This window comes from Scomber scombrus, chromosome 8, assembly GCF_963691925.1.
Source record: "Scomber scombrus chromosome 8, fScoSco1.1, whole genome shotgun sequence".
Taxonomy (NCBI): Eukaryota; Metazoa; Chordata; class Actinopteri; order Scombriformes; family Scombridae; genus Scomber; species Scomber scombrus.
The window spans coordinates 10,791,415-10,818,639 of record NC_084977.1 but is presented as its reverse complement, the minus strand read 5'-3'; the positions used below and the strand labels follow the sequence as shown (position 1 = coordinate 10,818,639).

Sequence of the window (27,225 nt, the reverse complement as noted above, 5' to 3'; positions counted from 1 at the left end):
CATCATTTGCATTTTCTATTTCTTGCTTTTGTGTCAGTCCTGCCAATTTCTTTTAGTAAGGCAATTGTTCTGACACAGACCAGTGAGTTTCTAATCTGAAGCCTATTTGGTCTGAATAGATTGACTGCCATTATGGAACTGTATTAAAACACAATGTGCTAAGATGATGAGTTTTGAATAAGGGCAATCATGGGTTACCAAGCAGACTGGCAGTATTGTCAACATGATTATTAGCCTGTCTGACAGTTAAAAGGCATAGGATTTTTTTTTCATGGTTCAACATAAGGCCAAAGCAGTAAATATTAAGGGGGGATGAGGTGTGACAGCAGATGCAAAAAAAAGGGCATTTCTTTATTTGATTGTGCATTTTTTAAATCTTTTCACTGAATAATATAGATGCTAATGAGCTGGATGTAATGCCACATTCATTCGGAATGTGTGAAGTTGCTGTATTTGTTGTTGAAAGAGCAGGGGTAAATAATTACTAAATCATCTTTTAACTACATATAAGAAAGTTGAGTATTGTTTCTCAAAAGGCACTTACATTTTTCAGCCCAAACTAGATAAAACCCAAACTACTGCTATCTGCAAGGTTAGATATGTATTGCCTGTTAATAAAACCACTTCATAGCTGAATAATGAAACCCACTGAATAGGAGGTGAAAATTTAGCCTTAAAATGTATATATTTAGTGCAATATTATTGCATTCACAGGATTGCAGTGTAATTTAATTGATTATAATACTCAAAACAAAATACAATAAATGAGCCAGTTTCACATTGTAAGGAGTATTTTCCTTCAGCAGCTGCGTACAGGGGCTCTCTGGAGGCTCGTCTTATAGCGTGTAAGTTTGATAAAAGCTATTTGAAGTTATGCAAGGTTTTGCCTAATGAAGTTAGGTCTTTACAGGTGCACATCATTATGTAGCTGGCACTACACTTGCATGAACATAAAATATCTTGAAAAAGAATACATCAGAAGTCATTTAATTTAGAGGTAAATCTCAGGTAATATTGCTCTTTTGTCCGCTTTTGATGTCTATTTTGAAGCTTTGTTAGACTTGTTTGTATGTGCAGTAGTATTTGCACTACCTCCTAGTAGTACTAATCTCAGTATTAGTCTCTGCTAACATACAGTTGACAATTATCAACATTTAAAGGGAAGCACAAGTAGACACAAGAGTTTCACTTCATGTTTGTGTCCAGGTGTGTATCTGAGTGTGATGGTTCTGTGGAAAAAAGAGAAGACTTTTATCATGTATGAAAATGTTTTGTGTGGTTGTTTAAGCCGGGGGGGGATTTCAAGAACAAAGGATACACATGAAGGCTTTCATAAAGGAGAGTGGTGTGTCTTCCTCATCATGTGCACTGTTGTTCTGGCATGGATTTAGTGATTCATGTGGGGTTTCCCTACTTTTCCATCTGCCTGTGTCAGCGTGTCTGACTGTGGCTTTCTTCTTTACAAGTAATAAGGAGGGGTCATGGCTATGTGATACACGTTGGATCTATTTATCTGTCCACATATTTAGAACAGTATGGCCTGACAGTTGTCATTTTTTCTCTGGTTTAAATTAAATTGGCTCCAACGTTGGTGCATTTGTAAGCAACAGGTTTGGTTTCCCAGCATTGGAGACGAGGAATGTTATGGTGTGAGTGTGTGTCTCTGTATGTGTGAGAGATAGGGTTAGAGAGGGTGCTTGTGTTGTTGTGCTTTCTCAGCTGTTCTCTCTGGTTTTGGACACTCCCTGCCATGTGAGGCATGCAGAGAAAATGTAAGTCACGGGGTCATCATGACTAGTACACCACCTCACACTCAGCTCCCTTTAACATACTCCATTTTCCCCCCTTCCCATCACCACAGCATGCCGACCCTGCCCAGTTTTTCCCTATTCATCCACAGCCGTAAAGCAGGATTTCTTCTTTTCTTTGCACTGTTAAACTGTGACAGTATAGAAGAAATTTGGGCTAGTGTGACTGATTAAAATCATTGATGTGCTTGTTTAGCTGTCAGGTGACTGACAGCCATGTTTACCTCCAGCTAGTTTCAGTTACAACTGTAGTCATTAGTGAAATCTCTTTTGGTTTGCACGGCTTCCCACTGTGTGATAGTTTGTTTATGCGCTTCAACAGAGCTCAGTTGGAATATCCTCAGATTGTAAGAAGGCACACTAGTAACAGCATGCAGACAGGATGTCTGTGTCGAGATCTCTGGTAACTGGAAAACTAGAGCCGTCTATTTGTTTGTATTAGAATGAATAGACTCCTCTTTGAGAGTCAATATCTTTCTTAGATTATCAGCCCATTACTATATATCAATATCAAACAACTGAAATGGAATACGTGTCCGCCGTACAATGATGTTTATAAAATTGATGTCTCACATTTTTGATATGCTTTGAACATTTATCTGATGTATTCTCTCTAAATACGGTTATATCAGCATTATAGTAATATGTTTACCACACACGTACAGAGGTTTCTAATGTACCTAATAGACCCATTACATTGCACTGCAATGGCTTTAGAAAATGTCATAATAAATTTCATAATAAACACCTTTACTGAAAACTATTGGATCATTAAGTAGTAAATAATTTTTTATATTTTGTAGATATTTACTAAGTTTATTATTGTCTATTCAGTATTTTATTGATCTTTCAAGTTATTAGATATTATTTGTATTTGAAAGAAGAAATGAGAGACAATGCTTTTATGAAAGGCTTATTACTTACGGTAATTGATCATTTGATATGTGAGTGCCAAATTGCTTGACTCTTTCCAGAAAACTTCTGAAGGAAAAAACAGCTCCACATTAAATCTTTCTCGGGAGTTACTGGGAAACTCGGGAACCTATAAAACAAAGCACTATCAAAACACTCAGCTTGGGCACAATAAAATTAAGATAAACTGTGGAAACTTTGACAAAACCAAACTGAGGTTTATATCTACTGATGTCCAATAATCTCAGACATATACAAGAATTAATGGCTTCTTTTATCTCAATTCAAAAAAGTATAAAAATAGAAAAACTGCTTTATCATCAATACCATCAAAAGACACAACCCCCAGCTCTTTAAAAGATGCTGAATCTTAAACTCGCCCACTGCGGTCTGAAGGAGAACTGTACAATTTGCCACAGTCTCACGTGCACACTTGCGTAAGTTTAAATCGGTTCAATTTGTGGATCCAAAGTATGCAAACTTATGAAAAGTATACGAATGAAAACAAGACTTACTGGAAAACAAAAAAACAGAAGTCATTCACTAACCACTCTGGCTAACCTCAACCAATGAACAATACTGTGCAAATGCACACATTAACACACCTACTGTATAATCTAGATATTGTACATGTACACAGGTACATGCAAAAAGGCACGTTTAGGCACATCCGTGGTCTTACTCTCTTGCCACATATTCCTGTGCTCTTCCTCTCACTACTACACAAACATTCTCAAAATGAAAACTCAAAACTCTCTTCAGAATCCCTTCAAAACCTACTGAACATGTCATGCTGAATTACAAGGAAATCAGTGCACAATCCATATAAAAATGTCCAGTTGACTTGAGCTTTTAAATAACCCAAAATGTGGCATGAATCCACTTGAAGAACAAAAAAGAAAAAGAAGAAGGAGATGTTGATAAACTGAAAGGTGCTTTGGGTTTTTATTTTACTGGCATAGATGATTATCTTGTTTTTCTTGACTTATTTCTTGCGGCTTACCAGCGATGACAAAGATCAGCTCTATATCTCAGTTACTTCCTTATGAGACGCCCTACCTTCATTTGGATGGCCTAGTTTGAAAGGGGAAGTTAAAGGTTAATTTGGAGGATGGTTAATAGGTGCACTGTTTTCCATGGGGAGTGTGTGCTCCACCTGATCCAGTTTAATTTTAGATTAGCACCGGGCGGTTGGCCTCTTCAACAAATGTTAAAACATTATTGAAAGTGAAGTTTAGACCCACTGCACTTTACATTGCCAGCACACATGTATGTTCTTTCCAGTGTGATAGCACTTAGAAAAGACATCAGTGATACAGCAAGAAAGATGGTACCAGGTGGGAACTGGAATCAATTTTCATAAATGGACATTAAATCAGCAATACTAAAATCTAAACAATAACTATCTCTACTAGTATGTGATCCCAAGCACCTCCATTACACATCATGACCAGGCTTTTGCAAAACAATGGTGCATGTGACAATGAGACTGCCTTTCCATCAAATGCGTTGTTGTGTTAGTGAAATCAAGCATAGATCCTCCTTCTTTAGACTGTGATGCAATGAGGTGTGTGTGTGTCTGTGTGTGTGTGTGTGTGTGTGTGTATGTATGTATGAGCCTTCAAAAAAAGCTTATCAATGATTCATCCCTCCCTGATGGTCCTCCACGACCCACCAGATACACACATATGCACACACATTATCCAGAGGATTCCCACTCATACTATGATGACACCATGGACAGGCGCCACTCCGTCTCTGACAGTCTGACTCCCTTTCAGTCCAGCACAGACGGACATTACAGCACTTCAGCATCCCGGCTTGATATCGTGTATTCCTGGAAGCCGGGTGCGCAAATGGACCCTTCTATTCCAAAAACGCTAGTAAAGGAGATAAATCACATTATTGTTTTTAAATACCACAATGACCTCACTTAGGATGAGCTCTTCAACAGTTAACATTGCCCCTTTATAAGACAAAACTAATATTATGACACTGTCTTTGATAAACATCTTTGAATTGTTGAAATAACCCATTTGCTATCAGATTCCCAGAATTCTCTTTAACAACCGCAACCCTGATTCCAGTAAGTAGGAATGACCTTTTTTATAAAAAAGGTATTTTTGTGTAATTGTGCACAGATACAAGTATTGGCTGTTGAGTGCTGAAATAACTTCAGAATATGCGCATTTGCAGCTTGCACTTGATCTTCTAATACATTTCTGACCACTTAAGCTCTCTCCTTGATATTTTGAAGCTGTTCTCATTGTTTTTGGAGGACCATGTAAAAAACTATAAACATTTGTTTTCCTATGCAGATAAACACAGCACAGTTAAATTAATAGAGAGAAAATTTGAGAGGCTGACTGACAAGTTTGCCTTCTCATAAATGACTTTTCTCCCCAGTTAGGTAATTAAAAAAACACATTTGCTTCCTTTTTTCACCTCTGAGCTATAAACCATAAGATAATAATCATTAAAAGAACAGCTGTCTTGAAATTGAGCCTGCACAGACAAATAGAAAGACAAAAGACAATGTATGAAGTAAGACAGGCAGCCAGGCAGGGATTCAGTCTCTAAATATAATAATCATTAAATAGCGGCCCAGGCCCATTAAACATAGCGGTAAGCAGCGGGGTGTGAGGAGCGGCCAGGTCCAGAGCGCAATACTGTTTACACTACAAATGCGGTTGAGTTACACCATGTACAGTAAAATGGGCCCGACTGCCAGTAACTCTAGTCACTTACCAACAAAAGCATCATTTCCTGAAAGCTCCTCCCCTCCTCCCTCCCTCTTCTCCCCACCTCTCCCCTCCCCTCCCCTGCTCTCTCACTCACTCTCCAACCACCTTTTTCTGAGCTCTGAGGAACTAGTCCACATACACTATGACTAAGCCCTCTATGCAAATACCTGACAGCCCCTGGTGAAGCAGGAAGCATGTTTTAGAGTGTGTCTCCGCCTGTGTCTCTTGTTGGTGAGAGAGAGAGAGACAAGAGTTTTTGTGTGTGAGCTGATCGCCCAGAGCGTACCTGCGGTAGAGCGTAGATGCGTGTGTGGGACCAGAGAGGAACTGTAAAGGGCTAGTCAGAGTCCACTGTTGGGGTGGAAGGTGAATACCAACACTTTGATCAACACATGGAAGAGGCTGTCGCTTTTGGGGATTCAAGGTGAAGCAGGAGTGGATGTGTGTGTGTACCCCCCCCCCCCCCCCCCCATACTGCAGCTGTTGGACCCATGTCTCTCATGCAGTTCTGGACTAAATTGTATTCACAGCTGGGACGACCGCTTCCCAAGGTACTAGTACTGTTTGCTTCTTTTTTCTTTTTTTTCTTTTTTTTGTTTATATTACACTTTATGAAGTCTAAAAATTCACTATAAAAGACTGTTGTTTTAAGGTTATTTATATTTGTGGCGTCATGGTCAGTAATTGAAAAGTGTTTTGAGACATGCGCAACTTCCACCAACTGAAAGCTGCTTGTGTGAAGAGTGTTTATTGTCCTTATCAGGGAATCTCTAGATAAGACGAGTAAGCACTTTATTACCTCAGTATTGCTGTATTTTTAACTTAAACTTCCTTTAATTCATTTTGAAAATACTTCTGTGTAAGTACAACACCAACAAAGCCTTGCTTTCATTGGAAGTGATCCTTTTTTACAGTCTTATATTTAAAAAATGATTGGAAAGTGACTGACAAGAGACGTAGTGTGAAATGGATTTTAAAGCAGTTCTCAAATTAGTTTCTCATAACTGCCTGTAAGAGCTGGTTTCCTGGACGAGTGCTGAGCCACGTCTCAGACTTAGGAGGTTTTTTAAATTGATATCTCAGCTGAACTTTAACATCAGACGAGGCTTAAACTATTATCCACTGACTGTGTTTAATCTGTTTTAGACTCGGCTGCTGTTTATTGAGAGAGGAAAATGTCAAAGACGCTAAACCGGGCTCACTGAAAGTTTGCCTGTGAGCCAGAGAGCAAGTCTGGCTGTGGATTTCTTCACCGGCAGGTCAGCCAGCATAGTCACTCACCCGCTGCTCCACTGAGACTCTCATTCCCAGCCAGGAAATATGACAAATGATTGTCTGTGTCACCCCTTGCTGTCTTCCAGTAAGTGCTAGAACCTGATATCTTGTCAGGCAAAACAGCACTATCGTTTGGTTTTTGAATGGCTATTAAATATGTGCACTGGTGTACTGCATGGTAGATGGAATTGCATTATTTGTTTAGTTTATCCTTCATTAGACTGCACAGTGTTGGTGAATTTGTAGCTTATATGAGTCCAGTGACTTTATTCGTGCGAGGCCTGCTGAGCCTATTACTGAGTGATTGTCTAAACTCGCCCCGTCAGCATTTTTGCTCTTGCAGAATAGAAGACATTACACAATCCGTGGTCAAGCTTTAGACAACAAATTCACATTTTTTAATGTGAAAACAGTCCGGCTGAGGACCCCATTGCATGGATCTGTTTGCTTTTGTTTTGTTTCTGTCCACCTCACCAGATATCTCTTTCCTCTAGCACATGCAGTCTGAGGTAACACTCATACATCAAACGTATAATAAGTGTGTACGTCTCATGTGGGAAAAAAAGTAATGTGAAAAAAAGATGAACTAGTCCCTGAAGGATGGGGTCACAGCAGGGCAGCCTCTTGGTGGGCACATGTTGTCAGTTTCCTGGTATTACGTTAAACGTTGAGCATGATCTAGGCGTGCAGCTTACGGGAAGTGAATAAACAATGATGGTAGTGATAAGTGAGAGCGTGAGACTGGAGGGGGGGGGGGGCTAGAAGATAGAGGATGGGCACCAGGAATTAAGGTTTCTTATGCTGCAAAGAGAAATTTCTTTATCAATATGTAATCATGCCTGCAATGATTTAAACTTGAGTTTATTGCATGAAATGTGTCACGCATCAGTGCCAATAGTAATTGCAAAAAGGGAAACAGCTTCAGGGTGGTGTTAGGTGAAAAGACAAACATATGGTGATATTTGAGCTGGTTATTGCTGGTCATTAAAAAATAATTCATTCTACATCCTGAGATGCAAAATGAGGCAAATCTGTCAGGCATTGTCTGACACTAGACAGCTGCAGCAGGAGGAAGAGACCGAAGATGAACATGTCAGAGTGCAGGTGTTACGGATCATCTTGTTTTACTGTTAACGAGTGATTTCCGCTAGTATCCATGAATGGTTGCCTGTAGTGATAGCAAAACATACAAATCTGATTCTTTGGTGGTTTCTAAATGTTTCTCTGGTTCTAAATAATAGTAAAAACTGGGACACAAGAGCTGTGCAGTCATTTTAAAAAATACATAATACCTCATAATAATAGAGAGAATCTCAAGATTTTAGAGCCTTTTATAGTAGACTGTGTATATATACACACATCAAATAGCCATCCGCCTCACCACATCAACTTGTGAATACTCAATACTCACGTTCTTGAAACAATCATTTTGGACTTCTTAGTACTTTCCCACTAAAATCACCTTGTTGAATCAAAACGTGACAAACTTTGTCAAAGGTTTGATTTATTGTTAGGCTGCTCTGCATGTTCTACGTTTGCTGTGTCATTGTATCTCAATAGATAGCAGTCGTCTCAAAATGAGAAGGTCCTGTGTTCAAATCTGGCAGCCGACAGGAGCCGTTCTGTTTGGAGGTTGCACGTTCTCCCGATGTATGAGACACACAGGTTACGTGGCTCTAAAACGTGCTGTCTTTCTCTTGGTGTTTGGGTTTATGCTAACAACCAGACAACCGGTGTCAATTAGCTGAATGGTCAAGTCACATTATGTAATGACCACATCCCCAGTTTAAATTCAGCCGGATACCTTTGTTGCCTGTCCCTCTATTTCCACCCTTGTTTTACTGTCTCTTTCTATAGTGTAATCAAAATAAATGGATAAATAAAGGTTCAGTAGATGATCGTTGAGGTACCTCATTCGCCTGATTTTGGGCCAGGAAAATTGCTGTGAATTTTTTTTAGCTCTCAATATTTTCATTTTATTACAATCATCTGCAGCATATAAATTCAGTCATAAAAGTGACTGCTGAATAAATTTCTCTTGCCCTCTTATTGGGACGTCACGCTCATCTTTTTAACAAGTGTTATGAAAGTTGTATTCCATATCTGATTGAAATGATGTCAAAGCACATTCACTTTCTTTTCTAATGTGTTGAACGTAGTCAGTAAATCCTGATTGTAAATGCTTTTGAAGTTATTTTAACTGGAGATGATTCAAAGTGAGAATGTGAAGATATTCATTCAGAGTTATCTGGTCTTTCATAAGCTGAATCCACTGTGTTTTTAAAAATGACCACCATGTGCCCATGGTGTTAAAAGAGTAAATTCCCTGCCCAGTTTAGGCTATGTATATATCTTACCTGAGAACCAAATCAGCAACTTACAGGTTATAAGCATACCATCCTGAGTCACAAAATGATAGTTGTCCTCTGACACTAGGTGTGTGAAAGTGGGGGTATGTGTCAAGCACAAGGAAAAAGAGCGCAAAGTTGTCAGAGGCAACAAGAGAACCTGTGAATGTACCCTTCAGATGTGGTTTTATTTCGGGGAAGCTTCTTGTAATCTGGTCTCCCACACTTGCAAATAAAAATAGGATGTGGTAAAACATTGCCTTATCTCAATTGTAGCTTGGCTGTTCTGTATAATACGAATTTCAACCACTTTAACAAATTAAGCAACTTTCTCTTTCTGTCAATAATGTATACAGACTCTAATAGGCTCCTGTTAAAGGAAGGGGTTGACGATGACGAAGAGACATCTGCATGGAAATATGATCTTACTGACTGCGCAGAACTGGTGTTCTTTTTTTAAGTTTTGACATGTTGACACAGTCACTTATCCTCTTGGCTACGTCACATGTCACTGTTAGAAATGACAGTTTACTCCTGTTACAAATGCTGTGTGGTATTCTGTGTTGAAATTTCTGCACAACTGAGACGTCATCTTGCGTCAATACTCAGGCTCATACACGCAATTTCTCAAACTACACACAAACACACAGACGCAGAAAATGAGATACTATCTGTCATTTTTTTGTTTTTTTGTGTTTTTTTTTATGTTTCCTCAGTTTCACAAATCGTTTTCCAGAGCTCACCACATTGTTTTGGATGCTTATGCTTCTTTTCTATATTTCTTCTTACTAGGTGAAACTGTTGACTTGAACTATTGAGACATGTCTTTGTTTATGCCAGCTCATCCTCATGGCATCTATCCGTGGCCAACTTCCTCTTGGCACCAAACCAAAAAACAATAGATATTCTTTCCTGCTTTTTATTCTGGATCTTTCCTCTCTTTCTTTCTCAACTCCTCCTGCTTTTTCGTGTGTTAGCACCTGCATGTCCTTTGCTGGACAAAGACATCTGGATTTTCCAAGTCATGTAGATTAATCTGCCCTGCGTGTTATAGAGCCTAGTTACCATTATTTCTAGTAGTCAGCTTTAGGGTCTCCTACATACACAACTAGAAGAGCTGTTCTTTGAACCAGTCATTAGGCTGCTAGCTGGGACACTTGACATGGCATCCTTTTATTTTCCAGAACATATGAACACACTGGAAAATTCCAGGAGGCTTGTAAGCAGCAAGCTGTCCCTGGCTTGTTTTACTCAGACTTGGCACAACATGAAAGCCTGCCTGTCAGGAGGTTCCTGGACTGGGTATACCGCTTCAGTTGGCCTGGGATAGTTGTTCTAGGAATGGTTGTCTGTGAGCGAAACAAGTAGAGGACAATTATTTTCTTGTATTTACAGCTGTAAACATGTCAATACAATCACATGTGATCATCTTACATCGTTTCTCAGACTGTCCCCTCAAATTAACATTTACATATTAAACAGCAGCACAGTTGTCAAGAAGAGCCAACCTGTGTCTTTGGAACACATTTCAGCAGGAAGCACAGATTAAATATTATTGTCAGAGGCCTTTTAGAATCAGCTTTGTCTTGTGGGGCCCCAAGTGGAGCTCTATGTGCTCAGTGGAACTGCTAAAAAATTGTGAGCAGCTCTCCAGATTTGAATTGGTTTGAATTGTTATCTTTGGTTGTAGGTTGTGTGACTAAAGGATCTTACAGACCAAAGCAAGATGTAAAAATATCCATGTGTAAAATACAGCAGCTTTTTGACAAATTGGTTTCTTGATTAAAGCTCTGAGATGATTTTTGTTTAAAAGCTTTTTGAGGTGTGTCAAACTGTCTTGATGCTACTGCTCCAATCTTGTTTTGATTTTGAAGCGTCAAATGAGAACCAGGCAACCAAAGTAGTTTTTTCTGCAAATGAAAAAGAGAGAGATGGCATGAAAGAGAGAGATACATAATGGCAGTGGTCAAGAAAGGAGAAGGGTCGATGGTAGAGTGAATGATGGAAAATAAAACGTTATATTCTGATCATTTAGTGGCGGTTACATTCTAGAATGTAAATATAACCATCAAACACTCAACAGATGATTTTCTGTGGAAACAGACGCTTTTAGTTTAATTTGCCTCCTCTGCATTTCTCTGTTTCATTCATTCATTACATCCAACTAACACAGCAGTAAATACAAAGAACAACAGCACAAATCTGTCGGTTCAGAGATGTTGTCATTTCATCATCAAAGGAGCATCACATGAGGCGCATCAATTATCACTCTGTGCATTTGAGTCTTAAGACAGCTTGTTCTGTCCACAAAACACTCAATGTGTTTAACTACTAGACACCAAAATAAATCAAGTTAATGATGAAATGAGAAGAAGTATAAACTGTTACCAGTCTATTCAGGGGCAGATTAATCAAAGAGCCAGTTTACTAAAAAGGCAGTGTCTGCTTCAAGTGTGTGAGAAGGTCACGGAAAGGAAAAGCTTAGAGCTGTGCTATTAAAGGCACAGGCCAGCAGATATGTCAGAGATGTAGGACATGCAGACAGCTTGGTATAACGTAATCCAGACAGAAAGAGAGACACCAGTGGTGGCTTTTCAGTTCCTGGCCCCAGACCCACCTCCATGAAAATCACACACACACACACACACACACACACACACACACACACACACACACACACACACACACACACACACACACACACACACACACACACACACACACACACACACACACACACACACACACACGAACAGGCCATCAGTCAAGTTCTGTTGACTCCAGGGACAAGGTCAACAGCTGACACCAGAGCCTGGGGTAGGGGTTGTTTTAGTCAGCTGATCATTGGGGTGGGGTGGGTGAGCTAATAACCCTCCGTTCCACCACTTTAATCACGCAAACACAGAAAGCATAAATTGACCGATAAGACCGCTGCTTCCAATGCACTTCTTTTTTGGCTTGTGCACAGCCTCATGCTTGGTTGAACATTCACTGTACACTATCATTACAAATAAGAGTTGTGGCATTTTATTAGCATTTATAGCCATCAGATTGCAGACTGTTTATTTAATTAACAAACCCACATCCGTACTTCTAGTGTTACAGATACATTTACAGGCTCCGACAGTATTTCTGTAGCCATTAAGTGTAATAAAAGAGGATTGAAAAGGGCCCAGTGCATAAGGTGTTAAAGTTGCTGCTCCAACAGACCACAGCACTTAACGACCTTTTCTGAAATACTCTTAAATTTATGTTGACCCCAGTGACTACTATTCTCTACAGTGTACAGTAGTAGGCTTAGATTTATGACCTTTTTTATCACTCATATAACTATTAAATGGTGATAATATCTGACTAAAATTTAATATCAATGAAAATAAGTGGTTAAAAATATCCTCTTCCTGCTGCAGAATTCCGTGGGAAAACAAAACTAGGATAAACAAACAATGAGAGGCTGAAAGTGCAGTGAGAGGAGATGGCAGAAATAGATGGGAAACAAGGGAGGGGATAGGTTTAAAAGGCCGGGCAGAGAATAAGAGATGACATAAACGTATGGCTGAGATGGTGAGGTCACTTGAGACTTGTTTGTGTGTACATATATGTGGGTGTGTGAGGTAAGTGGGAGGGTAGGGTGACATGTTTTGTAGCCTTGGAAAAGAAGCCAAGCTGGCAGTGTGTAGGAGGGGAAAGCCCTGGGCCTGGCCTGGCCTGCCCGCCTGCAGCCTGCAGCCTCAGCCTGGCCTTGCAAATCATTGGGTTATTGAGTTTAACAGGATGTCGCCTGCGGACTAAATAAAGTTCTTACCTGCTTTCTTTTTGATAGCAGGGGAAGTACTTTGGGGTAGTAACAAACTGTTAAAGGCAAATTTCACAGTAATTTCTTAACATGAACACATGAGAGGTTGGTTCAACAAATGATGAAGCTTTGGTTTGATCATGACCTGCATCAAAGATAACTGGGGGGCCCTTACGAGGGGTACGTTGGTAAGAAATCACACCCCTGCAGACTACAGACTTCACCACATGCCGGCATGTCAACTGTTAGCGACATTTCCAACATGCCAAAGAAAATGCTGTGGAAAAGTAAGCTTTCAACACTGTGTGGCTGTCTGTGCTTTCCCCAGGACGACAGTGGAGTTATTAGTGATCAGAACTAACATACAAACGATTGGTCAATACCAAAATTGGGTTGGGGGAACTCCTGTAATCTGTTCATCCCACTCTGTTGTGGAAAGAATGATTCCACCACGGTGGAGTTTTTTGGAAACACAAGCCATGTCTTTTGAACATGTTCTTTTAAGGGCATGTTCTTAAGAATAAATCCCATCTGATAAACCTCACTTATATTTCCAAGTCTTTTTTGTCAGTGATACACAGCTATCATTGATATATGATTATTGATCAGAAGCTGTTTTCCTCTAATAGTAACATTTGAGGACAAGAGAGCTTGATAAGCCTATGTAAAACAGCTTATAAAGCAAACTAAAAGATAGAGCTGCTTTACTTCCTTGTATGGCAGCACCTGAGCTTATTATAAGGGCTGTGTCATAAGCAGTGTCATTGTAGTCATAATATGAGGAAATGCTGTTACTTACTTTTCCCCCCTTTTAAAGCTGCCCAAACAGCACAAATAAATGCTTTTTTCATCATTTTGTCTTTACTAATGATTATTTCAAACTGACTGTGCCTGGCAGCAGCTACCTCATGGGTTTTTAAGGAGGCAGTTGTGTTGTGTGACATTGTTTTACGTTATTCATCACAGAGTAAATACGTTAACCATAACAGATAATGAATCCAGGTTGTTTGTGGGTGGTTTTGTTTAGAAATGTATTTTTCCACTTCTGATTCTTAGTCCTGATAACCTTCAAGCAAAAAATATCAAGTAACTCTCATCTGGTGAGTTGTGAAGGGGTGGGGGGCTTTTTGCAGCCATTTTTCTTTTCCATGTGCCACATTAATCATCCCCAGGCAGACAACTGTCCTTATCCAGGCTCTCAAATATAATTTACTGCTTCTGTGGGTACATGATGTGATATACAGTATATGTGCTGTGCTTCTATATGGAGTTTTTACTCGTACTACACACTAGCGGTCAAAAGGAGGCTTGTATTTGGTTGTGGTTGTAATGTCACTATATATATTGTAAGGGGGGCGGGGATTTAATGTGTGTCCTAGCATTCAGAGCAGCGGAGAAACTGAAGTGGAAGAGGAACACGTGAAAGGCTACTTGTTCACAAACAGAAGGGTGGACAAATGACAGGAAAACACTTGCACATGAGATTTCACATGTCCTTTTTGTGTGTACATGTACACACCAGACACACACACACACACACACGATTTTTCTCGGGATATTCCCAGAAATAACAATAAAGATTTGAAACAGATTTCATTCCCTGGAAGCAATTTCGAAAGAGAGAAATAGAAAGAAAGAAAGAGTTACACACACACACACACACACACACACACACACACACACAGTCAGATTTTATATTTTTATTTTGTGCGACAGAAGAAGAAAAAAAGAGAGTCAGAGAGAGGAAGGATTAGTAGTTATACGGCTGTGTGGCTGTGTGCTGTGGAAGGAGCCAGATTACCATCAGAGCAGTTGGAATTCAAACCTTATCTCTGCTTGGCAGGGCCCAGTCTTAGGAACAGTAGATGAACTTGCCCTGGGTACGGGCCCTGCCGGGGGACAAACACTGCTGCCTCTGTTACGCTCTGCTTAACAACTCGATTAGCATGGTGCTGAGGTCGGCCATGTCCTGGTTAGCACTAACCTGCTGCAGTTTTCTGTGATTCAGCTGCATCAGAAGTGTCGGTCCTCTCTGAAAAACAGCACTGCGTCAGCACAGTGACACAATCTGTTTAAATGAGTTGACATGACGCAAACACAAGTCCTATCAAAACGTAACACGGAACGTTGAACCGCAGATGTAAATCCAAAGCACATATTTGCAGAACAAATGTATTTAGGGCTCGTTTCAGCTTGAGCTTGAATTAATCTGTTGTGATGCAGCACATTGAAGTTATTAACATTTTATAGCCATAACCATTTTTACATACAAAGCTATTATGACAGCTCATAACTTAAACTGTAACCCAACCTTTTTATATCACATCTGTTTAAGCAGACTTTATCCAGTGATGGGTATCTATGTTTGTGATTTACTCTGCTGCAAATAAAAAAATCTATAAACTTTTTTACCATCATAGACTCACTGCATATCTCTATGTGCTTATCTGTGTGTTTCCACAATTATTTTTCTGTGGAATGATGCCTCTGGTGACATGGTGTCCCTTTTTTCCGAGCATCGTTGTTTACTCATCTGTCCTCAGCCAGATGAGCCAAGAAAGGAGGGACGAGAGCAAGGGGTGAGACAGAGAATAGAGTTGGATAGGACGACACACAGCTGACAGCAAGCACAAACAAAATGGAGAAAGAAAAGGCAGTTTAAAAAAAAAAGAGAAAAAGAAAAGTGACAGGGTATGTGTCAAGGAGTGGTAGTGGTATTTTACCGGGACCCTCTGTCACCCTAGAAAAGACAGTTGCTCCAATCAGCTGTCTGAAGGGCAGAATAACTCTAGAGAGCCTGTTTTCAGAGTTCGTGCCTGATCTTGCCCTCAGGAAGTACACACACACACTCGCACACACATGCAGGGAGAAAGAGAAAGAGAAACGTAGGGTGAAAGAGTTGAAGAGTGAGACTACCAGCAAACTCAGATAAGCTGAGTGCTTTACCCTTGAAAAAGCCCTCTTTCCAGTACGCAAACATCCACATGTTATGGTCAGTGAGCTGCAGAGGGCAAAAATATACACATGTACAGCGTCTGTAAGCACACACAGGGCTGAGCTGGTGTTTGTCTGCCTGCTGTTTACCACCCTCACTAGGCCCCATTCCCACATGATGTAGTCATGTTAGCACTAAGAGCCCGACGTCTTGTCTTCTCACGTCTGTGAAACATTTTCAGATGAACTGTGAGTAATGGCTAACAGGCAGCTATGACAGAAGTCAGCACAGCTTCTCAGCATTAATCAGTAGCAGGTTATTGTTGAAACTGAGTCAGCATCACAACTAATCATTTATCAGTTTTTCCTTTTAGTTCTTATGACACAGTATTATTCGTCATCTTTAGTCCTAATAGCACATTGTGCTTTAACCCCGATCACTACCAGTTATGGTTACATTGTATCTGAAAAATTGTATCTGTGGATGTGATACAGAAATGATGCTAGCCTGGTGGAAGTTATAGAAATGTGTAATTTAACAGTATTGATATTTCTGTGTTGACGTTTTGAATACAGAGCTACACAGCACAGACAACCAGACCTTAAAGTGTGGTAAACAGTGAAAGGAAATTGCTGAGTTAGCAAGTTGAATCCTCCAGTTCTATTTGTGGCTGCTTCATAGTCCTTCTTGCATGCCCAGTACAGTTACACATGTAGAGCTACACGCACACACACACACATGCAGACAATAAAATGATGAGAGCCATGCTCTCATTTCCAAAAAGCAGTTCCTCTTCTGCTCAGCTCATTGTCTACAGTGTTCTCTGTTGCCCCTCCCCATCACTCAATCCCTATCTCCCCACATCCATGTTTATAAGTCTCTGGAGGCCCAGGGGTGCCTGTGTGAAGCTAGTTAAAGAACATGGCATGCTAATGGCTTGGAAAGGATATGAATAGGGGGGCGACTGGAAGGCAGCCATGGCTAAAATGACACACACACATATTCACGGACACAAGCACTCTCATTATGCCTGCCCCTCGCTTTCTATTTTACATGCTCACTCTCACACATCTGTGTGTGATTACATTTTGTTTAGACTGCTCGTGTTACTCCTGATAGAGAACAGGATTGGCTGAAATCCAAAATGATTGTGCCACCTTTATGTTTGAGGTTCACTCCCATCCATTCTTATTCCTCATCATTGTTATTTGTTATTCCTGTGCTGCACGCACACTGTGCCTTGTCTGATGTAGAAGATGATTTGGATTTATGGTGTTCCTCTTTTTCTCATGAAGCGTGATATTACAATAAAAGGCTTATCTTATGTGTATTGATTTGGATACCTACATGTTAAACTTAAGTTATAACTTAACACACCCTCTCTTTCTCTGCCTTCAGGACCTGTCCTGCATTGATGACCTCTCCACAAACTCTCTGTTCTCCTCTCCGGCTGACTCTCTGTCGGAATATGCTGATACCCAGTCCTTCATCAGCACAGACAACCTGGACACGGTGCCCACCATCTGGGACGTCAACACTAGTACAACCACCACACCAGCACAGAGCCAGCTAGAGGTCAGTAGCAAACACTCTCACACATATAATTACCAGAAGCCCTGATCACCACACCAACAGCTCATCTTACAGCTGCTATGCAATACAAACTTGTTTAAATCTACACATGTGTTTCTGCTCTAGGAGACGGGCAACAAACACCAAGCAATTGTCAGTAATGCTACTGGCCACCCATTCACTAATTTGTGTCAAGTTAGCTTATTATCTTGTTAGGAAGTAATAATCACCAACATTAATTACTGACCTATAAATCATGTTTCATGCTTTGTGTTGACAAATCGTTTTAATTCTCAGACATGTAATGATTCAATGACATTACAACTAGCTCTGTTCTCCGTCACAACCATACTGCCGTACCACTGCACATACCAAGCAATTTAAAACAATAAAACAATATTCTTACTGCATATGTCTAACCAACTTCACCATTCTTCCAAGCATTCAGCCATTCTTGGGGAATCTGTAATATCCTGTACAACTGTGAAGCCTGACAGCACAAACAAATATCATCAACTGACAAAAATGAGTCTGTGGAATACGCCTGTGAAAAATATGTGGTCCACTGCTGAGCTAAGACCATTGTGCACGCAGTCATGTCCAGATTTGTTTTTATCTTATCCTCTGTGCCGATGACAGCCGTGGCCACAGGCCATTATGTTTTTCGGGTTGTCCGCCCCATTCTCGTAAACACAATATCTCAGGAACGCCTTGAGAGAATTTCATTATGTCTGGCTCAGACGTCCACTTGGACTCCAGGATGAATTGATTATAATTTGGTAGTCATAAATCAAAAATTAATACGCTATTTATGACAAAGTTTCGCACAAGTGTCAAATAGGATAAAATAATGAAGTGATGATGTTTTATATGCAAAAGGTCATAGTTCACCTTCTCTGTGACATCATAATGTTTTGCAAAAACACTTTTCTGGCCATTATTCAACGCCATAACTCAGGAACAGAAGGGGAGATTGTGAACATATTTCACATCTGAATTGATGACACTAATCTTGGTGCTCACCTGTAAACTGTGCTGATTGTAAAAATCATCTGAGCTGCCTGGTTGTGTGTGAAGCATCCACGTATTAGAATTTGTTGCTTATTTGCAGCAGCATCCATATCTGAAGCATTGACTACTGTCATGGCTACAACTCTGTGTTTAATCAGAATTAGCTTTATTGGCCAAACATGTGAATACACACAATGAAAATACACTTTATAGCTTTTATTAAATTCCCTCAGTCTTCACGACAAATATTATATGAGTCTGGACAGACATGGATGTAAACTGCAACCTGACTGGGTGGTGGAGACATACAACCATGATGCTGTATTTCTCATTTATCTAGATCCCGAAACATCTGAGAACTCTTTTTCCCGATGTAGGGACTCTCAAACTTTTGATAATTTCTCCAAGCAATTCAGAGGATATTGGAGATTCTTTTGCAAATTAATTCACTTTACAAGAAAAGAGCAGAAGGATTTTATTGCCTTGATTTAACTTGCAAATGTATTTCAGTCATCCATTATGCTCACAGTGTAATTAAAATAGATTGAATTATTGCAACCATGTGGAACACAGCTATTTTGAACTTCAGGGACCTTTATCACACTGGCTTCCACATGACTGACCACCTCTACAACTGCACACCGACACTGTACAGAAATATTGAAACACTTTTTCATTTTGAAAACATAATTTTTCTTATAGCAGTTGATCTTGTGTAGTGCAGTGGTACTCAAAATGTTATCTCCAAATTAGATGCCACTATAGACACCCAAATGAGGTTATGTAAATAATAGTCATATTTGTTTTTGATGAGATGTCCTTTGAAAGAAACCCACTGATAGCAGTATAACACCGTTTCCAAGTCGTGATTTGAGGAGAGCAACTTTTTTGGGACGTGTTGTTTCTGCTGGCGTTGCTGTTGAGTTCTCTTTGAATTAGATGGATCCGAGGTTATCTTTTTGATATGAATCAGAGTACATTTATTTCTGCTGCCTTCTGAAAGCCCTTTATGTTTTCCTTTTCATTCTGCCCTCATTTCATCCATTATGTTTCCCAGACACACGCGGCTTTATCTGCCTTTTGTTGTTGTTGTTGTTGTTGTCCCTGGCTTTTCACAGCCAGACAACAAATTGCATTTTGTTGAGTGCAGCTCCATCAGACATCCATAAAGTGCCCGCACGCTCTCATGCACATGCATACACATACAAACACAAGAGTGATTACTTGTGTTTTGTTTTTTTTTCTATTTACTTATGCATTTGCCTCTGTGTTTATTTGAGTTTGTATTTCTTTATTTTATGTTTTGTTGACAGCTGAATGGCACCAGCAGGTTTCATGGCTTGGCCAGTTTGGATGATATAACTGCTATTATCAGCACCCCACCTTTAGGAGGATTTCAGGTAGCCACACCAACCTCTCCAATCTGATGTTAAAGTTAAACCAAGCTCTTTAACCATATCAGCCTTGCAGTTATCAGTAATGCACAAATATGCAGATCATGTTATATGTCCACTGTTGTGCAGCTGATGATTGCCCTGCATGTTTGCAGTACAAGATAAAGCATATATTGTTTTGTATAACGACATAATATGCCACTAATCTAACAGTAAAGGCCACATTTTGACAGTGCATGAAGGTAGTAGTCAGTGCTTATACTTGAGCCTACTTTGGTAAGCCTCTGTATTACCACAGATGATGAAATCATTGCTTTATATTGCATATATTGGACTTTTTGCAATTGCATAGAGAGACGATTGTAACACATACTGCATTGTCTTTTGAATTTTGTATGTGAGAAGAACAGAGGCTTTGTAATATTTGTTACTGACCTCTCTGTCAAAATGGGACCTTTTGCATTGTTTTGCCTTTCTCAGATAAGTTTAATCTGGCACTGCCTGAATATTAAAAGCGCTCTTTAGTCTGCTGTAACAAACATTTTTCAAAGGTCTCCTTTATTCTGCTTTCAGATGGTTTAATGCACCTTTCACTTCCATTTGTTATTTTCCTTTTTCCGCTGATTAATATTGCTCATTAACCACATAAAGCTCCACATGCGCTGTACAAACTTCTTACTAACCTGCCTCTGACTTTCAGCTACAGTCTCTTTCCTAAACGATCTTCACCTAAGCTGAAACAATAAATGTACCTTCACCCAAATGTGGCTTTTAGTGTGAATTACATCACTGTTGTCTCTTTGGTGTTAGCAGGCTCAGAGAACCCAGTCACCACCAGTAGAGGAAGAGGATGCTGAAGAGGAGGAGACAGAGGAACTGGGACATGTAGACACATATGCTGAGTACAGACCTTCCAAATGTAGGCCACTAGACTGAATGTCAACATCCAGCTACTCATTCATTCATCCACTTCTTGCTTTTTGATAAGTCATTTGACAGTTTTTTTACCTCCTTTAAAACTGCTCTTTTTTCTCTACAGCCACTATAGGAATTTCTCATCCTGACATAGTGGTGGAGACCAACACGCTCTCCAGTGTCCCTCCTCCTGACATCACATACACTCTGTCTATCCCCGAGTTAACTATTAACAGTGGCCAGCTGTCCGCTCTGCAGCTAGAGGCCATCATCTATGCCTGCCAGGTACACACATTGCTGCATATACAAGTTTTCAGCTTGGAATGATGAAGATTATTTTTTTTTAATTGTTCAAGACATCTCTGTTCATATATTTACTTTTTTTTTTTTTTTGCCCTCAGCAACACGAGGTGATACTTCAGAACAACCAGAGAGCAGGTTTTCTGATCGGAGATGGGGCAGGGGTCGGAAAGGGACGCACTGTGGCGGGAATCATCCTGGAGAACTACCTTAAGGGAAGGAAGAAAGCGCTATGGTAAGAAAGGAAATGCTACCCTTATTGGTGTATAATCATTTAGGGATCTTATAAGCAGTGTGAAACCTTAATAACAACTGCTTCAATGGTGTGCAATAATTGGTTTATGTGACTGTGAATTGTATCCAGGATATACTGAACATGTAGCGGCACGTTTGTACGGAAGCTAGCTGAATAACTAATTGTCATGTTCCTGCCCTCAGGTTCAGCATATCAAATGACCTGAAATTTGATGCAGAGAGAGATCTCAAAGACATAGAAGCACCGACTATTCCTGTGCATGCCTTAAACAAGGTGAGTCCAGATGGAGTTTGCGTGACAAGCTAAGAAATGTTTACTTTAGTCCATCTGAGCAGAAAATGAAACTAAGTGAGCCATGTTCCAACACCATTTCCTCTTAAATGTCTGATTTGGTGTTGTAGATAAAGTATGGAGACACAGCTACCTCAGAAGGAGTCCTGTTTGCAACTTACTCTGCGCTGATTGGAGAGAGCCAGGCAGGAGGGCAGCGGCGGACGAGAATTAAACAGATCCTGGACTGGTGCAAGCCAGACTTTGATGGAGTTGTATCCTTTTCATTTGAACAACTTCACATGCAACATTCATCTCAAACCAACCGGCGTTCCATGTGTTGTCCCATGTGTTATCCTGTGTTGTTTGCCCTTGACTTCTTCCCCCTTTACAGATTATTTTTGATGAATGCCACAAAGCCAAGAATGCCACATCTACAAAGATGGGCAAGGCAGTGCTTGACCTGCAAAACAAGCTGCCAAGGGCCAGAGTGGTATATGCCAGTGCCACAGGTAGGCTGACACACACAAATGTACACACACATACATGCAACGTAACACAACAGATGATTTTTAAAAATACATATTTCTGTGTATTTCCTTGTTCCAGGTGCCTCTGAGCCAAAGAACATGATCTATATGAGCCGCCTGGGAATCTGGGGTGAGGGCACGCCCTTCAGAACCTTTGATGACTTCCTGCACGCCATCGAAAAGAGGTTTGTAGGGTGACATATTGCACAATTTACCTTTTTAAAGCATTTTGTTTGGAAGCCTTCCAATCATGTGGATACATATCTTCAAATTGCAGCGCTTACTGGAAAATTCCTTACAATCAGATTGTGGTTATGGCTGTTTGACCCGTGATTGGATTATGTTGAATAATTGATATGCTGTTTGTATACAGAGGTGTTGGTGCCATGGAGATTGTTGCTATGGACATGAAAGTGAGCGGGATGTACATTGCCAGGCAGCTGAGCTTCTCAGGTGTTTCTTTCCGCATTGAAGAGATCGGACTGGACAGCGACTTCAAACTGGTCTACAACAAAGCTGCCAAACTGGTGAGTGTCATGCCTCTCTCATATTAAGATCAGCTGCCCTGCATAATATTAGTGTATGCTTGTCTAATTGCATGTGAGATAAAATCACCATGTTTTTAACTGACCATTCACATGTGTCCTCCAGTGGGCAGAGGCGCTGCAAGTGTTCATGCGTGCAGCTGACGAACTGGGCCTGGTCAGCAGGAAGTCTCTGTGGGGGCAGTTTTGGTCATCTCACCAGCGCTTTTTCAAATACCTCTGTATCGCTGCCAAGGTCCGCTGCCTGGTGGAGCTGGCCCAGAAAGAGCTGGAGGCTGGAAAGGTCAGCATAGCACACTCTTGAACACTGAGTCATATAGTGTAGATATAATGTAGAAGACTAGAAATGACCCAGAAGAAGATCCAAGTAGGAAATGATATATATATGTTGCATAAGTGAGGTGAGGATGTTTTTGATGTGTAATTCGGTGTCTAAGCAGCGAATCTGATGGAACCCTGTTCCTTTAATCGTCATTCTTATTATTACATTATTATTATTATTATTTTTCTCCACTAAATGTGTTTGTGGTTAGGGTTAAGACATAGAAACACCAAAATTGGGTTCTTGGGTTGTTAAGTCCACCCACTACTCAGAAAAATACAATGATACTCATTGACCTCAATGTGACACATTTTTAGTTTTTGCAATTAGAGTCTGCTCTAGAAATGTTAAATTGTGTGACTTTTTCTCAATTTAATTTTAACAAAGTATTTTAAATCACCATATGTGTGATCAGACTTGAAGATATCAGAAAACATGTCTTTGTTGATAACTACCATGTGATAAGTCTGTTTATCTGTAAATGTGTAATTTTGGTGAATATTTTAACTTCAACTGCATTAATTCCCATTGACCTTTTGACCTATAGACTTGTTTGTATTCTGTTTTGAGGTTGTGAAAACAAAAGATAGCGTGTTCACCAGCTGAACCAATAGTCCAGGGTTTAAGGTGCTGCCTTTGAACCACACAATCCCAGGTTCAATACCAGGGGGGACCTGTGCTAGTCTTCATTCCTCCTGTCTCAACCACTAATTCCCTCTGCTGTACACTAGGAGTTGAAAATATAAAAGGACACTATAATAACTCACCATTTTACAGAATCACTATGACGTACTGATCACCAGCGAAATATGTCATCATGGTTAAGTGTTATACATCATTAAGTTATTTATGCTCATTGACTGCAACGTAGTAGTTCACTAATTGTATGCAGATGTAAGTTAATGTTTAGTGTTAACTGCAGCTGTGTTGTCCTGACGGTCTAGTGGTCTAAACATCTGCCCTGTAACTGTAAGGTCACCTGATCAAATTTAGCCTGGCACCAAGATGTGGGCATCCTCTTTTTTCTGCCCATCTGGTGTCAACTCTTGTAGTTTAAAAGTTGTACAACACGTGTATGTCCGATTATATGTTTGAGCCTGAATATCAGTGCTTGTAGCTATATTACACATTTTTTCCCCCCTTTTAAGCAGCTTGAGCTGTGTGCAGTTCAATTGTTACAATATTCCACAGCATTGTACCAACATGACAGGAATGAGTTCACAATTAGGTTTACTTGATGCATATTTGTTTGTCTCCACAACAGTGCATCGTTATTGGCCTGCAGTCTACTGGAGAGTCCCGCACCAGAGAAGTCCTGGATGAGAATGACGGCCATCTTGACAGATTTGTGTCTGCAGCAGAGTGAGTGAAATGAAATATGTTGTATGTCTGTCGTTTGTATGTCTCTGTTGAGACGTGTGTGTTGTTGAGTAATTGACTCGTCAGCTCTCTCAGGTTGCTTAATGAGTTTTATTTTTCTTAGCTAAAAGTGAAGAGAAATGCTCACACTGATTATATTCTTTAAAAAATAGTTTTGTCTAGTACATGGCTGAGCACTGCTGTTGTAATACTCACTTCACAAACAGAAGATGTTGATTTGTAGCCAGGTTATTGTCTGTTTGCTGGAATACGAAGCAGTCTTTCAGTTTTTTGCGTTTCATTTTCTTGCTTCATCAGACAGTGAAATGTTTTGCAGGTCTTGGTAAAACGTGTTCTCACCACATACATGCTATAAAATGATATTTTGCATATGTGGGACATGTTAAACTTCTCCTTAGTTATTAGCAGCTATTTGATCAACAAATGACTCATCCAGAAACAAGGAAGAGAAGGTTAAGCTCTGAGGTGTTCTGAATTTGTCTGACCTTAAACCTCTATCTACAGACATGCCTGAATGTTTGAGCCTATGACACACAACATGTTCATATACCTGTCAACACCTGACAGCTATAATGAGCCTAAATCAGGAATGTACAGCATCTGTTGTGTTGACTGCTGTGCCATCAGGTTGAAAGTTTTTCTTTCTTTTTTTTCTCCTCTTCCTCTTTCCTTTTAGGGGAGTATTCCAGTCTCTCGTAACAAAACATTTCCCTTCAGAGAAACAGAGAAGAGAGAAAGCACCAGGGAATAAGAGAAAACGTAAGTCAAGAGGATGCATTTGTCACACCATGTCAGCATGTACCCTTAAATAGCATTAGATCAATTCCATATGATGTTTTCACTATTATTGTATGTAGCCAGGACTCAGCTGACATGCTAGACATTTGCCAAGCAGTCTAATTTAGCAGCTCACAGAGTTGTTTGTACGAGTGTGAATAGTCATGTGACTATATGTTTGGCAACCTTAATTCAGAGTGAAATACCAGGTTCTTACATTCTGTCTCTAGTCATCTCAGTACTGACTACTGAAAGTGTTGAGCTGTACTCCTTGTTTCTTACTCTAATATCATGTTGTGGTCACCAATCAGGAAAACCTCGAGGTCGCCAGACCAAGGTACCCAAGCACACAGTGGACAGCGGCGGTGTGATCAACATCAGTGATGACAGCAGTAGTGACTCTGATGGCATGGACACCGACTCCAACTCCTCACCAGACTCCCTGCTAGACAATGACGATGTCATCTTTGTGAACCACACTAGCTACCAGACAGGTAGGAAAACTAACGAGGCGCCTTTTGTGTTTACTCAGGGTAGTGTTGTCAGTGGGAGCGACATCTGGGAGGATCATCCAATTAAAGATATATTAGTCAGCAGCTGACATTGTAGTCCTCCACGCCCTGTTATTTTTATGACTTTGGCCTTCTGGAGTTACACAGTTAATGTCCCCTCTGCTTTGTGTTCACAGCCAGGATAGAGGAGATGAAGCAGGACCTCCTCAACAAAATATCCGACGTGGGAAAAGAACTACCTCTCAATACCTTGGACGAGCTCATCGATAAGTTTGGAGGACCAGATAAAGTCTCAGAGGTATGATAGCTGTGGGATTCACATGTTTGTCACCCCTTAAATGATTATTCAGACATCAGCACAAAAATATAAAACACATTTTACATGTTGCTATTTTTTTTCTGCAGATGACTGGTCGTAAGGGTCGTGTGGTGCGGCGTCCTGATGGCAGCGTCCGCTATGAGTCACGGGCTGAGCAGGGTCTTACCATAGACCACATCAACCTCAAGGAGAAAGACCGCTTCATGAGTGGAGAGAAGGTCAGATAGCTTGCAGTACAGAACTGCTGTTTTTATTACTTGAATGGCTGGACCGATCTGTATCTCAAAGAAATTTACTGCTATATAAACTTCAATAATAATCCAGACCTCTCTCTTTCCTCCAGTTGGTGGCCATCATCTCAGAGGCAGCCAGCTCCGGGATTTCCCTGCAGGCGGATAAGCGAGTGAAAAACCAGAGGCGCAGGGTCCACATGACCCTGGAGCTGCCTTGGAGTGCAGACAGAGCCATTCAGCAGTTTGGTGAGCCAAAAGAAATGAAGTTACAATGAGTCTTTCAAAGATACAGCAGAGTAAAAGCGTGAGAAGAAGTTAAAATATTAAGTTTCTATTATATCAGTACATTTTCCCCCATTCGTGACTTTTATTTTTTCTTTATTATAGAAACAAAACATCACATATAAAGCGATTTCTGAAAATGATTTATTGCAACTTCTCACACAAGTGTTGAGCAATATTTTTAGGATTTCAGCATCAGCGTTTGTTTGTCAGTGAAGTGCAAGTTTTTTACTCTACACTTCATGATGTAATAGGTGAAAACTTGGGCTTATCTCCACCTTCTGCTTATCGGTGACACGTTAGCTTTCCTGCATGCTCTGTTTTGTAATGATTATTAGGAGTATTGGAGGAAATATTTGTAGAAGAGCAGTTTCTCTTTTAAGGTCAGGAGTGGACCACTCTGAGGAGTCAGCCTAGTTTTATGTCTCACTTTTATCTTTAAGCCAAAAATGAACAAATTAGGACAAAATGTTGTCTTTGCTCACTGCAACACTGCTGGTAATATGAGGGGTGGATACTTTTAGTCATTTCACACACAATATATCTTATGTATACATCTTGTTTATTCCATTATTTAATTCTTTCCCTGTCTCTTCTGTCCACCCTTTTTTATGTAGTAACCCAATCACACACACATCACAGAGTAGCTTTTGAATCAATTGTTTAACAGTAACTGGTAAAAGTAATTCTATCCATTTGTAACTTTCCTGCTTGACGTTAAACTCTTCACTTAAGTGTGTTTGTTCCTGCATGCCTGTTATTGTACGCATACACACATGTATTGCAGCA

General features: G+C 40.2%; 2 protein-coding genes across 7 annotated transcripts in view; one reads left to right on the top strand and one right to left on the bottom strand.

Moving 5' to 3' along the window:
- ubxn6 (UBX domain protein 6) overlaps positions 1-27,225 on the bottom strand; it is a 409,082-nt gene that overhangs the window by 175,321 nt on the left and 206,536 nt on the right. The gene's annotated exons all lie outside the window — the stretch shown is intronic.
- The window catches only part of sbno2b (strawberry notch homolog 2b), a 61,193-nt gene that overhangs the window by 25,020 nt on the left and 8,948 nt on the right, over positions 1-27,225 (top strand). For 3 of the 6 annotated variants that reach the window (XM_062424556.1, XM_062424561.1, XM_062424559.1), the window contains 17 exons: positions 17,217-17,393; positions 19,715-19,801; positions 20,606-20,714; positions 20,835-20,995; positions 21,112-21,245; positions 21,449-21,539; positions 21,668-21,811; positions 21,931-22,048; positions 22,146-22,251; positions 22,440-22,593; positions 22,718-22,894; positions 24,198-24,295; positions 24,990-25,072; positions 25,402-25,584; positions 25,779-25,900; positions 26,008-26,139; positions 26,265-26,400. In XM_062424556.1, the coding sequence (XP_062280540.1) occupies positions 17,217-17,393; positions 19,715-19,801; positions 20,606-20,714; positions 20,835-20,995; positions 21,112-21,245; positions 21,449-21,539; positions 21,668-21,811; positions 21,931-22,048; positions 22,146-22,251; positions 22,440-22,593; positions 22,718-22,894; positions 24,198-24,295; positions 24,990-25,072; positions 25,402-25,584; positions 25,779-25,900; positions 26,008-26,139; positions 26,265-26,400 (2,212 nt within the window). Of the gene's footprint in view, positions 1-5,339; positions 6,016-17,216; positions 17,394-19,714; positions 19,802-20,605; positions 20,715-20,834; positions 20,996-21,111; positions 21,246-21,448; positions 21,540-21,667; positions 21,812-21,930; positions 22,049-22,145; positions 22,252-22,439; positions 22,594-22,717; positions 22,895-24,197; positions 24,296-24,989; positions 25,073-25,401; positions 25,585-25,778; positions 25,901-26,007; positions 26,140-26,264; positions 26,401-27,225 lie in introns of those variants that run through there. The other 3 variants (XM_062424562.1, XM_062424557.1, XM_062424558.1) reach the window with 3 other exon arrangements.